Source organism: Rhineura floridana, chromosome 6 (genome assembly GCF_030035675.1).
Source record: "Rhineura floridana isolate rRhiFlo1 chromosome 6, rRhiFlo1.hap2, whole genome shotgun sequence".
In the NCBI taxonomy this organism is placed as follows: Eukaryota; Metazoa; Chordata; class Lepidosauria; order Squamata; family Rhineuridae; genus Rhineura; species Rhineura floridana.
In genome coordinates this window covers 8,604,322-8,619,474 of record NC_084485.1, presented here as the reverse complement: position 1 = coordinate 8,619,474, position 15,153 = coordinate 8,604,322, and the positions used below count along the sequence as shown (strand labels likewise).

The 15,153-nt window shown below is 44.2% G+C and overlaps 1 protein-coding gene across 7 annotated transcripts in view; it reads right to left on the bottom strand.

Annotated features, from left to right (window-relative positions):
* Window positions 1-15,153, bottom strand: part of RTEL1 (regulator of telomere elongation helicase 1) — a 142,904-nt gene that overhangs the window by 85,280 nt on the left and 42,471 nt on the right. For all 7 annotated transcript variants that reach the window (XM_061630940.1, XM_061630937.1, XM_061630934.1 and 4 more), the window contains 2 exons: window positions 3,648-3,722; window positions 3,060-3,141 (listed from right to left, as the gene is read on the bottom strand). In XM_061630940.1, coding sequence (XP_061486924.1) covers window positions 3,060-3,141; window positions 3,648-3,722 — 157 coding nt within the window. The remainder of the gene's footprint in view (window positions 1-3,059; window positions 3,142-3,647; window positions 3,723-15,153) is intronic.

The following is a 15,153-nucleotide window of genomic DNA, read 5'->3' as shown; positions in this document are numbered from 1 at the left end:
TCAAGCATTTTCATAATAGCTGAGGAACAACTATGGAAACCCCACCCCAGAGATCTTTGTCAGGTCTCTCTTCAGCTGCATTTCAACAGGCCAAAGACTCACTTGTTTTGCACGGCCCTCCCTGATTGACATAAAATATCAATCTTTTGAATGATTTATGTTTAGCCCTCTTTGGATATGCTGGTCCCATATTTCTGATTTTATCTGGTGTTTAGTTTTAATTTGTATTTTGCCTTGCATTTTATTTTCTCCTGATATGAAGAAATCCATAAATATTTGGGGGCCCATAATAAAGGTTTCTTAGCACAGTGAGTCCTACTACCTAAGGTTTAAAACAGGTAGTACCTATTTCTACCCTAAATGTATCCTAGGAGATCCCCACAATCATGGGTTACCCAGCTGTTCTCCACAGATGGTGAGTACCTTTGGAACACACCTGCTTTTCATTTTAAAAAAAGGGATGAAATAAAATTTACAAGGCAAGGAAGAAACTTTGGAATTTTGGGGGTTTGATCTCTGCAAAGAGCAAACGTGCCATCAGCCTATGAGACATAGGTGAGCCTAAAGAAAATAACAAGAAAAATCACTGGAGCTATTGAGAGAACAAAAAAGAGATGAACTGGCAAATTAGAAGAGACGCTCCTCAGCAATTACTACCTGGTGTTGATGGAAAGCCTGGCCTTGCAAAAATGAACATCCGAGGGGAGACAACCCACTGAACGAACAGCCAAACTTCCAAGAAAATCAAATAAGCACTGTTACTGAGCCCTGTTTATTTTTAACCTGAGAGTCACCCAGAAGCCTTTGATGCTGCACTCTGTAAGATGTGCCTGCTTGCTGCTAAGACAGTGGTTGAAAAGAAATAAGGGAAAGAGGTGCTCTGCCTTCCCATGAACCAGCCAAAAGGGACAAAGTTTCAACAATCTTTTTTGAAAAGAGTTTGAAAATAATTGCACTGGCTACCTATTCTAGTTTTGGTGTACAAAGCACTATACAGCTTGGGACCAGGATACCTTAAAGACCGTCTTATCCCCTTATATGCCCAATTGATCACTGTGCTCTGCAGGTGAGGGCCTCCTGCAGATACCATCTTATCAGGAGGTCTGTTCCACACAACATAGGAAAGGGACCTTTAGTGTAGTGGCACCAACCCTTTGGAAGTCCCTCCCCTTAAATATTAGACAGGCACCATCTCTGTTATCTTTCCAGTGACTATTGAAGACCTTCCTCTTTCAACAAACCTTTTAAGCGGAGACCTTATCCCAGTCTGCATCTGTGTTGGGATTGTTTTTTAATATACTCTTAAACCTTCTTTTTAAAATGTTTTTAAAGTTTTTAAAAAATGTTTTTAAAGATGTTTTGTTTTAGTATGTTTTTAACGGTTGTTGTGTTTTAATATATTTTAAAGTCTGTTTTTATGTTTTAAAGTGTTTTAATGTTTTTGTTTGCCACCAGAAAAGGCAGGATATAAATCAAATCAATAAACACTCAAGGGCTGCGACTAGAATCATGTGTGTGACTGCTTACAGTGCGACTATGAAGAACGACTGTGCAGTGGTGGAATCCTGGACCAAGCTCCTATATGTACAGTATTTTGAGTGCTCCTAACTGACACATCTCTAGAGACATACCTGTGTTAATAAGAGCTATAAACTGGAGACAGGCAGCCCTCCAAATTTTAATGCCTTAAAAGAGCTACAGAAGGGATAAATGTATCAATGCAGCCTTGAAAACAAAATGTTCAGTACTGCCCAGTGTTCTACCTCAGTGGCTGGAAGTGAGAGGTCCTAGGTCAGAATGGGTCTCAAGGTACATGCATGTATTGCCTCTTCTAGCCCTTACACTTTACAGTTCTCTTGTTGGCTTGGTGACCCAGCAACATCAGCTTAACGGCATGCCCTATGATTCTGCAATAAAGCAGCTATTAGTACAGTCCAATTTACTACTACTATTGTTGTTATTATTATTAAATGTCACACCCTTCCTCCCGAAGTAGCTCAGGGCAGCAAACACATCAAAGATAAAACGTTTTAAAAATAGTCTAAAAACAGTTAAAAACCTTATCTTAACTAGTGATTTAAGCATTCAGAGGTTGGCACAGCAAATTTGGGCAGGCGGTCATTTAGGTTGGTGCTTCACATGGTATTCCATTTCTGTCACAAAATGAAGAAGAGACAGAGAGGAACTACAAAAAAAACTGGGCGATCAAGATTTGTAGACAATGCCATTATCTCCATTCTGAAGGCTGCCTTTTCTACCTTCAGTTTCTTCCTTTGTTTTCTTTACTATTCACTAAATTTTTAAACAGGACAAAATAAAACTCTTTTTTTCCTTTTCCGAAGAAAGTGTGTACTGTGCAGCCTGTCTGCAAGAGTTCCTGGAACTAAAGACCAAGGTTATGTTATGAACAGAGAGGACATAAAGTAAACATAAACAATAGTCTCTCCTACGTAGAATTGGCATGCATAAGATAAATATGCTTTTCCTAGAATTGCTTACAATAATGACTGTGAAAACAATTTTTATGCAGAAATGACCTCTGATGTTGATGACAAAGTTAACCACCAAATGAATTCATCATTATTCTTTAGAATACACTAAGTTTGGATATTGTAATAAGATGAGACATGTATAAGCTTTTGACTCCTCAAGCTGTGATTAAACCAAGAAGCTTCTATTTTAAGAGATGGGAAACCTGTGGCCCTCCAGATGTTGTTGGCTCCATCAGCCCCTGCCAAAACAGCCAATGACCACAGAGTCAATGACCAAGGATGATGGGGGTTGTAGTCCCACAACATCTGGCTCCCCACCCCTGCTCTGTTTCCCATTTTGTCCAAAGCAGGAAACTACTGTTAGCAACTTCAGAACAAGCCAGGATATTAAGCCATGATTTGAAATCAGCATGTTACAAAGATGGCAACAAAACAGGAAACCATGTTCAATTAGAGCCTTCCTAATTTAATCACAGCAAAGAGGGAGGCAAAAGTTATTATTATTAGAGTTGAAGAAAACTGGGTTGAAAGACTTGCATGGTCTAAGCAACACTTAAACATCATCACCTTGTTTTTTAGTTACTGATGAATTCCACAGGTCTGTCCTCTGCTTCTTTTTCTGATTACTTGCGTCTGGATAGATGTGGACCTAATTAAAGACACAGCATCAAAAATATGAATTAAAAGAACAGGACATCTACACTGCACTATCACCAGAGAGCTCAGATACTGGAGCAATGAACACAACCAGTTTTTTTTATTTATTCATTTATTCATTTATTCATTCATTCATTCATTCATTCATTCCATCAGTCCGTCCGTCCGTCCGTCCGTCCGTTAGTTAAATTTCTATACCGCCCAACTAGCATAGTAACCAGTGTGAGTTATCAGAGAATTGCAAGTTGGGCTATGTAATCTGCACAATGAACTGAGTAATTTTGAAAATGTGTTAACTCATACCTTTCCAACATTTTAAGACTGAAAAACATACAAAATAACTAAATCGAAGAACAGTGATCTCATGTAGTCCTCATTTTCCTGAAACTTATGCAACCATCTATTGCTAAGCATACTAAACCCCTAATCTTTACACTGACTTTTCTGCATCTCAGGCAAGCTAAAGTAGAAAATCGGCCTCAGAACAGCACCACTTACCTTAAAATACTTTGACACTGAGCAGTCCGGGGTCCAGCTAGATGTGGCTTCTGGTGGACCATAGTTAAAAACAGTCTAGGCAACAGATGGGGGGAAATGGAAGTGTAAGGTGGGAGCGGCAAATAACAATTTTCAAAATAAAAAGGATATTTTCTGGTTATCCCCACCACCTTCTCATGGCTTTCAGCTCTATAACCAGGCTGAAAGCATTGCAAAGGATAACAGTATGCAAAAGGGGGGGGGGATTTGTGAGCATTTTAGTACTCATTTTGCCAATGCTTATTCCTAGGGATCCACAGAGTGACTTCTGAGCAGACATGAACAGGGGCTTTTTAGTTTAGAAAAAAGGCAACTAAAGGGGACATGATTCTCTCATGTCTATAGTTTATTATCTATTACTATTTTACCTATCACAATCATAGGGTTGTATTCGAAGTAGTGCTAAGTCAGGGTCCCATTAGCACAAGGATTACAGCTAGTGCAGCAAGACTTTTCCCACCATTCCTCCTCCCGCCCGACCCCTAAATCTGTTCTAGGGGTTCCCCCCACCCTCTGGAGCAGATTTGGGGAGGGGGGCAGGAGGGTGCGGGGCAGGAGGGTGCGGGGCAGGAGGGTGCGGGGCAGGAGGGTGCGGGGCAGGAGGGTGCGGGGCAGGAGGGTGCGGGGCAGGAGGGGAAAAATCACATTGTGCTAGCAGTAATCCTTGCGCTAACAGGACGAATTAGTTGAATAATGCCCATAATCCTGAAATCTATACTGAAATAAATGAAACTTGTTTACATATGTCTGGGCAAAAGAACACAGCCAAGTACAGAAAAGTGTTAGTGCCAGGCTTAAACATAAGAACATAAGAAGAGCCTGCTGGATCAGGCCAGTGGCCCATCTAGTCCAGCATCCTGTTCTCACAGTGGCCAACCAGGTGCCTGGGGGAAGCCCGCAAGCAGGACCCGAGTGCAAGAACACTCTCACCTCCTGAGGCTTCCGGCAACTGGTTTTCAGAAGCATGCTGCCTCTGACTAGGGTGGCAGAGCACAGCCATCATGGCTAGTAGCCATTGATAGCCCTGTCCTCCATGAATTTGTCTAATCTTCTATTAAAGCCGTCCAAGCTGGTGGCCATTACTGCATCTTGTGGGAGCAAATTCCATAGTTTAACTATGCGCTGAGTAAAGAAGTACTTCCTTTTGTCTGTCCTGAATCTTCCAACATTCAGCTTCTTTGAATGTCCACGAGTTCTAGTATTATGAGAGAGGGAGAAGAACTTTTCTCTATCCACTTTCTCAATGCCATGCATAATTTTATACACTTCTATCATGTCTCCTCTGACCCGCCTTTTCTCTAAACTAAAAAGCCCCAAATGCTGCAACCTTTCCTCGTAAGGGAGTCGCTCCATCCCCTTGATCATTCTGGTTGCCCTCTTCTGAACCTTTTCCAACTCTATAATATCCTTTTTGAGATGAGGCGACCAGAACTGTACACAGTATTCCAAATGCGGCCGCACCATAGATTTATACAACGGCATGATGATATCGGCTGTTTTATTTTCAATACCTTTCCTAATTATCGCTAGCATGGAATTTGCCTTTTTCACAGCTGCCGCACACTGGGTCGACATTTTCATCGTGCTGTCCACCACAACCCCGAGGTCTCTCTCCTGGTCGGTCACCGCCAGTTCAGACCCCATGAGCGTATATGTGAAATTAAATTAATTATGTGCATAATTTTATACTTGTTTATATTGAATTGCATTTGCCATTTTTCTGCCCATTCACTCAGTTTGGAGAGGTCTTTTTGGAGCTCTTCGCAATCCCTTTTTGTTTTAACAACCCTGAACAATTTAGTGTCATCAGCAAACTTGGCCACTTCACTGCTCACTCCTAATTCTAGGTCATTAATGAACAAGTTGAAAAGTACAGGTCCCAATACCGATCCTTGAGGGACTCCACTTTCTACAGCCCTCCATTGGGAGAACTGTCCGTTGATTCCTACTCTCTGCTTTCTGCTTCTTAACCAATTCCTTATCCACAAGAGGACCTCTCCTCTTATTCCATGACTGCTAAGCTTCCTCAGAAGCCTTTGGTGAGGTACCTTGTCAAACGCTTTTTGAAAGTCTAAGTACACTATGTCCACTGGATCACCTCTTTTTGCCATTTGCCTCCATAACTGACGATGAAAAATCAACCAAATTAGGAAACTTTCAGGATTGGAACCATGGAAGGTACATAAACAAGACTAGATAAATATACAAACCCTATGAGCAAGTGACTGGAAAAAATGCAATGCAGGCAACTGGCATATCAATTCATTCAGATTAGGACATATCTGAATAGGCTCCAACACAAACAGAGGATAAACAGAGAAACAACATACTTTGAGAAGTTACTGTTGAGCAGTGAAAATGAATTATTTATAAAGATTTATAGAATACCATTGTTCAAGCAAGGTTCACACAATTAGTAAATGTGCTCTTTCGGGGAGGGGGAGCCGAGATTTTTAGAAGGTCACCCCACAGAATGTTTGTGGATTCTTATTCAGCACAGAATCAACTTTTTCAATAGCTATTAGTTATAAAGAAGAACTGCTTAAAGATCCCCACACAGCTGTAGTGGACATCCTGGAAAAAGATAATGCAGGGAATGGTAAATACTAAAATGGTGGGCAAGAAAAATGTGATATATTTTTAGCCACCGTTTGTCAAGAACAGCTGAGTTGGCCACAGTAAAATGGCTTAGCCTGAAGGATTGTAGGGAACATCTCACATGGTTTCCCAGGATTCATCAGGCTGCAGCGTGTTATGGCTGAGGGGAGGCAGCTGTGTTATCTGCAGTGCCTGGTACTTAAGGGCAAGAGGCCTGAGTAGCCGTAAATTAGTAGGTCTGCCCTTGCAGTGAACTTCTGGACTATTCCATCACCAGGAGGTGTAATGATTGGCCAATTGGCCCTCTCGCTGTTGCTGGGCAAATCCCCATGAAACAGGGGTTACCTTTAGCTAGTTGCCCCATTCCTATTCCCAACTTACTTGTTTTACATCTACTGGCACAAGGTGGCAAGGGGACAGGCTCTTATACCTTCCTGTTTGTAATACGTAGCTTACTAACTAGGCTAGACAAGATCTGTTATTTTGTGCCTGTGTTGAATTTTCTCACTATTTCTTATGCCTAACTCTTGTTAGAGTATTTGGCTTAAAGGAACTGTTATGCTGCTCTTTCTTATATGCACTTATTTCTAATCAATAAACTACCTCATATTTACTGGTATATGTTCCTTGGAACAGGGTGGCTCTGAATCCTGTACCTTGACCATGAAGCTACTAACTACTGGATTGGGTTTGGTTTGGGGCTCCACAGCAGTGAGTGTAAGGTTTGGCTCTTGCTCTTGGAAATCTCTGCCAGTCTTTTGACACCTTATTTATTTATTTCCCGCCCTTCCTCCCAGCAGGAGCCCAGGGCGGCAAACAAAAGCAGTAAAAACACTTTAAAACATCATAAAAATAGACCTTAAAATACATTAAAACAAAACAACTTTAAAAACATAATTTAAAAAAGCCTTAAAAACATCTTAAATAAAGTGTTGTTTTTTTTAAAAAAAAAGCTTTCAAAAATCTTTTTTTTAAAAAAAAGGTTAAAAACATATTAAAAAGCAATTCCAACACAGACGCAGACTGGGATAGGTCTCAATTTAAAAGGCTTGTTGAAGGAGGAAGTCTTCAAAAGGTGACGAAAAGATAACAGAGATGGTGCCTGCCCAATATTTAAGGGTAGGGAGTTCCACAGGGTAGGTGCCACCACACTAAAGATCCATTTCCTATGTTGTGCAGAACAGACCTCCTGATAAGATGGTATCTGCAGGAGGCCCTCACCTGCACAATGCAGTGATCGGCTGGGTATATAAGGGATAAGACGGTCTTTCAGGTATCCTGGTCCCAAGCTTTATAGGGCTTTGTACAGCAGAACTAGAACCTTCAACTTGGCCCAGTAGCAAATGGGCAGCCAGTGCAATTCTTTCAGCAGCGGGGTGACATGTTGCCAATACCCTGCCCCAGTGAGCAGTCTCGCCGCCGCATTTTGCACCAGCTGCAACTTACAGACCAACCTCAAGGGCAGCCCCACATAGAGAACATTACAGTAATCCAGCCTGGAGGTTACCAGTGCATGGACACCTTGGGTTTCCTCTTGACTCAGGGTGGGAATTAGCTAAGTGGTGGTGGAAGTCTACTGGGTCCCTTGCAAGGTTGGTCTGGTTTTAGTCAGCCTTGGCAAAGGGAAGCATTGGAGGTGCTGGCTGGAATACTTGGGTTTGGCATGAATCTCAGTAGTCCTGGTGAACCATAAGTCAGCTCAACCTTAACATCATTTGTGCTGTAAGTATGATAAAAGTGCCAGTATTCTGCAAAATAGTCAAGAAAGTAATAGATTACATATTTCAAGTTCAAATTCCTATAGATCCCCTATTTTAATGATCAAACCTTTTCCGTGGTGGCCCCCGAGTTGTGGAATAGCCTCCCCGAAGAGGTACGCCTGGCGCCTACACTATTATCTTTTCAGTGCCAGGTAAAGACCTTTTTATGCTCCCAGGCATTTTAATCACTCTAATCTTTTTAGCTTTTTAATCTTGTATACTAAGTCTTTATTTTTATTTTCTGTTTAACTGTATTTGTTTTTATGTCATATATGTTTTTGTGATTTTATTATTGCCATGTATGTATTTTACCCTATGCTGTTTACCGCCCTGAGAGTTATTTGCTAAGGGCGGTATATAAATGTAACCAAATAAATAAATAAATAAATAAATAAAACCTGATCAGAAAAATCTGGAAGAAAATGAACCTCACACATTACAAAGTCACAAAAACTTAACCACATCAAAACCTAAGCACAACTGGGACAGAATCAGTGCTATATCCTTGGACTGCCTGGTCCCAGGCAATCTGGCTGCAATATTCAGGACCAGATGCAATTTCCAAACCATCTTCACAGGCAGCCCCACGTTGCAGTAATCTATAGGTTACCAGAATATAGAACGCCAAACCTAGGCTACTCCTATCCAGATTAGTTGAGCCACCAGCCAAAGCTGACAAAATGCACTCTGTGCCATGGAGGCTACTTGTGCCTCCAGTGACAGTAATAAGATCTAGGAATATCCCCAGCTGTGCACCAGTTCAGGAGGAGTGAATGCAACTTCATCCAGAACAGGTTGTACCCCCACAGATTGCAAAACAACCCACTAACAGTACTTCGGTCTTATCTGGATTGAGCTCCAGTTTTTCAGCTCTCATCCAGTACACTACTGTGACCAGGCACTGGTTAAACAAATCTTCCATCACACCTGCATGAGAGGAAAAAGAAAAACAAATCAGCACACTGGAGGCTCCATGGGGTTGAACAGTATCCCCAAAGCACCATCTTCTGAATTCAACCATTCAGGAAGGACTGGAACCACAGCAAAGTCCCCTATCTCAGATAGCTGCCCCCATCTCAGACACCCAACTTCAGAAGGACACTGTGGTTGATGGTATCAAAAACTACTGAGATATCAAGGAGGATCAACAGGGCCACACTCCTCGTCTCTCTCCCGAACAAGTGACTAAGGAGGTCTCTGTGACCTAATTCTCAATTGAATGGATCCAGAAAATCAATCTAACTTAAGAGCATCAAAATATGGTCAGCAACCACACACTCAAGAACTTTGCCCCAAAAGGGAACATTTGTGACCAGTTGATAATTACTCAGATATTCTGGGTGCAGGGAAGATTTATTAAGGAGTGGTCTTACCACCATCTCCTTTGGGTGACCCAGGACCACCCTGCAAGGAGGCACTGATCACTTCCCAGGTTCAAATGGCCATCCCCTCCTAGGCATAATACATGTGGTCAGCCACACCATTGTCAACACCTTGTCCACATCCTTGAGCAGTACCAATCAAAACATCCAATAAATCTGGACCAGACAGTGCTCTGGACTTCTCTCAATACTGACCTGCTACAATAGCAGGGTCAAATGTCTTGCACACAAATCACAGCAGGCCACTGAGGATACAACCTCCTTTGTACCAGTGTGTAAGAAACTACAAACCAACTGGAAAAGCTCTGCCAAATATTGTATGCAATGGAGGCAGCAAAGTAATTCTTCACTACCATTACTGCCACTGAGTAGACTGGATTATGAGCATATACTAATGTTTGGTTGAATTCATCTGAAGTTTCCCTTCACTTGCATCCAAACCATCCCCCAGCTCCAGGGCATACCACAGTGCAGGCTAGGGTCTAACAGAAGGAAGAGGGCACTCAGGAGCAATTGTATCAAACACCCATGCCATCTCTACACTCCACAGGCCGACCATGGCTTTAACAAGAACAACAGTTTATTAGCCAGGAACCTCCCAGAAACCAATTTGGATCCATCAGCCTCCAGCAGCGACCCATCTTCCCTTCCTCTGTGGAGGGAAAAAGATGCTGGCAGCTTGAAACTGAAAAATGGGTGATCTGATCACCAATGGAGATTGATGTCAAAATCTCTCACTCTCAGATCACCCTCTTCCTACTCTGTTGGGGGAAAAACCAGGTCCAGAATGAGTCTAGACATATGCATTGTGCCTATGACATGTTGGGACAGCCCCATGGTTGTCATGGTGGCCATGGAGTCCTGAGCTGTCCAGATCTGCTAGCCTTGGTATGGAAATCCCCAAGACCAACAGCCTGGGGATCCTCAACATCATGCCTGAGACCACCTCTCCCTGCTTGGGAAGCAAGATGTATAGTACACTAGCAGAACCATAACCTGTCCCATTCACTCAGTGAAGATACAAATATTCCAAACCCATACTCAACTGGACAGGAAGCCTAGAGAGAGAGATCAAATTTCTATAAGCTACAGCAATCATCTCCCCCACCCCCACCCCTCAAGCTTGCTCTGATGCTGCACCAAGCACACAGGTAAGCACAGCTAAGAAAAACCAAGCCCTCCTTCCCCACCACTTGCCCATGCATAACAAGCTGGCCTTCGCTCAGGAAGTTCTTATTAAAAGCCAACCTAGCATTTCAGAGGCACTTGCAAGCCTCAGGGCTTGCTGACAGGACGACCACCATACCCAGAGCTGAAGAAGGGGCTGACATGCAGCACAGCTGGCAGCTGTCTAAGCCATGCTCCCCTATCCTGGCCCACCCCTCCTCCTCTCATACCATATTTTCCCCTACCCCAAACCATTAAGACTGTACACCCTTGTTCTCCCCACCTGATCCCCTTTCTTCGTCTCAGACACATGGGTCAGCCTTCCTAATAACCAATTAGAAAAATAAAACAAATAAACCAGCCTGGCTACATATGCCCTAATGCCAAGCACTAAACAATCCCTCAACAGAAGGGGGTATATGTGTGTGTTAACAATTTTAAATTAAATATATATATATATTTTAACTTCATAATTATATTGATATAATAACTTATTCAGAGACACACAGTCCTGGTTGGCAAGTCACCTCAAACCATAATTAAAGACAACTCCTCTCCTACCCCGTTTCTGCTGCCACTATGGCATGGAGGAAACAAGTTGTTTCTCTCCAAACTACCCATGAGCGGTAAGATATTGCTTGTGGGAAGAAATTGCTTGTTTGGGAAGAAATAAACCAAGAGCCTGGGTCTCAATGACAAAACAAATTAGATTCTGGCTTTTTCCTCCGCAGCATGGCAGCGGCAGAAATGAGGGAGGTTTTTAACAATGGCTTAAGATGATGGACACCTGGACACAGATACAAAGTAAATTAAGTGCACATTTAAATACCATTCTTAGAAGTACCTATATTTATATAATTTAACTGGTATATAATATCATGCCTAACTCCTCAATAAATATACAACAACATCCATAAAAGGTACGGTTGGACTTACCATGAACGGTGTTTCTTCATGGATGCCATGAGGTCTCCACGTGGGTTATAGTCCCCAATCAGCTCGAGACAGGAACCTGTCATAATTTTTTCTTGGCTCCTCCCCTTCTTACTGAGGTGATGCCAGTTCTCTTTCTTGACCAGCTCGGAACTTCACCTCAGTGTAACATAGAAAGAACAAATCAGAAGTTATAACAACAGAATAAGAGCAGATAACACAGATTGCAGATGGATTTCCCAGCCCCTCATAGGGAGGGTCGTGGAGACCTCATGGCATCCATGAAGAAACACCGTTCACGGTAAGTCCAACCGTACCTTCTTTCATGGATGCCAGTGAGGTCTCCACGTGGGACGTACCAAAGCTCGGCCATAGGGTGGGTCTATTGAGGAAGAACCTGCTGGAGAACCCTACGACCGAATGCGGCCTCCGCAGATGCGTATAAGTCCATTTTGTAGTGTTGGGTAAACGACGAAGGTGGGGCCCAAGTTGCTGCCCTGCAGATCTCCTCCAATGGGGCATTAGCTGAAAAGGCCGCTGTTGTGGCTGCCACTCTAGTGGAATGCGCCGTGATTCCCTGTGGCACGGGTTTACTGAGTGATCTGTAGGCTAAGGAAATACATGCCTTTAGCCATCTAGCTATAGTTGATTTTGACACCTTGTGGCCTAGAGTCGGAGGATGGAATGATACCAGCAGAGATTCCGATCTGCGGAATTGAGCTGTCCTATTGATGTATACCTTCAACGCCCTCCTCGCATCGAGGGAGTGCCATGCCCTTTCCATGGGGTGTTTAGGATTTGGGCAGAACGTGGGCAGCACGATCTCCTGTTGCAGGTGAAACTGAGACCTGACCTTTGGTATGAAGCTAGGGTCGATCCTCAGTACAACTCTATTGTTATGGAAAATGCAGAGGTGTTTTTGCACTGATAGAGCCTGAATCTCTGATATCCTGCGTGCTGACGTGATTGCTATGAGGAACGTGACTTTGAAGGTGAGTATTCGCAAAGGAACCATCTGCAGGGGTTCAAATGGAGATTTCTGTAGTGCGGTCAACACTGTATGGAGGTGCCATGAAGGAAATCTGTGCACTACCGGAGAGCTGATAACGGTTGCTCCTCTTAGAAATCTCTTGAGCAGCGAATGTGACGCTGGAGAGACCCCTTCGTCTAAAGATAGAACGGATGCAAGCGCCGATAGCTGACGTTTGAGGGTGTTAGGACGTAGACCCTGGTGGAGGCCGGCCTGGAGGAACTGCAGGATATGTGGTGCGGATGCCGTCATAGGATTGGTGTCGTGTGTTGTACACCAACGCAGGAAAGCTGCCCAAGTGGATTGGTATATCCTGAGTGTAGATGGCCTATGTGACGCCAGGATAGTTGCTGTCGCATCAGGTGAAATATTTAATGCTAACAGCCTGCTCCGTTCAACCTCCACGTGACTAGCTGAAGCCAGGCTGGGTCTGGGTGGAGGACCGGTCTCTGATGTAACAGGTCGTGTCGATTTGGAAGTGGAAGGGGGGTTCTGACAGACAGCTGGACTAGGTCTGCAAACCACGGTCTTCTCGGCCAGTATGGGGCTATTAGGACCAACTGCGCCTCTTCCCTCCTGATCTTGTTGAGGACTCTGGCGAGGAGAGGAGTTGGTGGAAACACATACAGTAGGAGCTGTGGCCAACTCGCCGTCAGTGCGTCTATCTGTTCCGCCCCACGCCGTGGAATCTTGCAAAATATCGAGGGATCTGATAGTTTGTGTCCGAGGCAAAGAGGTCCACCTCTAATTTTCCGAAGTGTTGTTGAACCATCAGGAAGACGCTTCTGTTGAGTGCCCATTCCCCTGGGAATATCTGACATCTGCTGAGCCAATCCGCCCGATCGTTCATTGCTCCCTGCAGGTATTCCGCCAATACAGATGTAAGGCGCTGCTCTGCCCAGGACAGCATGGCTATTGCTTCTCCGCTGAGGAGCTTGGATCGGGTCCCTCCTTGTCTCATTATGTATGATCTGGTCGAGGTGTTGTCTGTTTTGATCAATACATTGGGGTAGTGAAGACTGGGAAAGAAATGCTTCAGCGCCAGGTGAGCTGCTCTCAGTTCCAGCCAGTTGATGGGCCTGGCTGTCTCTGGTGGACTCCAACGTCCTTGTACAAAGAGATCCATATAATGAGCCCCCCAGCCCCAGAGGCTGGCATCTGAAGTAATTATTGTGCGAGGCAGGTCCTGTATCGGGATCCCCCTGGACAAATTCGAGTCCCGATGCCACCAGGTGAGAGACTGACGCACTTTGTGTGGTAAGGCAATCACACGGTGTCGCCTCGAGGCGATGTCTCTCTGGAACTTGATCAGAAGATGTTGAAGAGGACGTGAATGAAGTCTGGCCCATGGTGTAACTGCTATAGATGATGCCATCATCCCGAGCAGTTTTGCCAGGCGCATCAAGTCTGATTTCATTTGGTCGCGTATGGAGCGTGCTAGGTCTGTGATGGCCCGGATTCGTTGTGGCGCCAGCGTTATAGTTTGAGCAAGGGTGTCTATCACCGTGCCCAGGTGTATAAGTGATTGCGTGGGGTAGAGGTGACCCTTTTGAACATTCACTAAAAAACCGTGGTTTTGTAGGAAACTGAGTGTAAGATTTAAGTCTTTGTTTGCCTGGGTAAACGACTGAGACCTGAGAAGTAGGTCGTCCAGATAAGGGGAGAGGTGCACCCCTTTCAGACGTAGGCCTGAGAGTGCTGCTGCCAGCACCTTGGTGAAGATCCTGGGTGCCGTGGCAAGTCCGAATGGCAGGGCTTTGTACTGAAAGTGTTTCTTGTCGTATGTGAACCTGAGCAACCTTCTGTGCGTGGGGTGAATTGGAATGTGCAGGTAGGCCTCCTTGAGGTCTATGGATGCCAAATAGTCCTGGGGTTGGAGTGCCTCTCTGATTGAAGCTATAGTTTCCATGCGGAAAGTCTTGCGTTTCAGGAACACGAGCACCCCCCTGAATGAACTGTCCTTTTTTGCCACCAAAAAGAAGAGGGAGTACACTCCTGAGAACCGTTTGTCCATGGGGACGGGTTCTATAGCTGAGATTTGTAGAAAGTGCTCTATTTCTGATAGGAATGTTCCGTGTTTTTGTAGTGATGTCGGTCTGTGTGAGAAGACGAAACGTGGGGGTGGATACTGATGTAACTCCAGACTGTACCCGTCTTTGATAATGCTCAGGACCCATTTGTCTTTTGTTGTTGTCTGCCATTGGTTTAGGAAGTATTTGAGTCAACCTCCGACAGGTATAGAGTCAGAAACGTTGTTGTGGTTGACGCTGCTGCCTAGTCTGGTAGGACTGCTGTCTATTCTGGTGGAATCTCTGTGGAGGCTTCTGGTTTTGCCAGGGAAAACGGGAGCCTCTAAAATCCCTCTGTCTGTTGCTGAAGAAGGGCCTTGAGCCACGAAAGGAACGCGTCTGGAAAGTGGGAGTATAACGTCGGAATGGCTTTCTTTCCTCTTTCCCTTGTGAGGGCATAACTTTCTTTTTATCCTTATTGTCCACCAATACCTCCGCCAGATTGTCTTCCCCAAATAATTTCCCACCTGTATATTTAGCCGTGGCTAGATTAAATCTGGATGCATTGTCCGCATCCCAGTGTGAAAG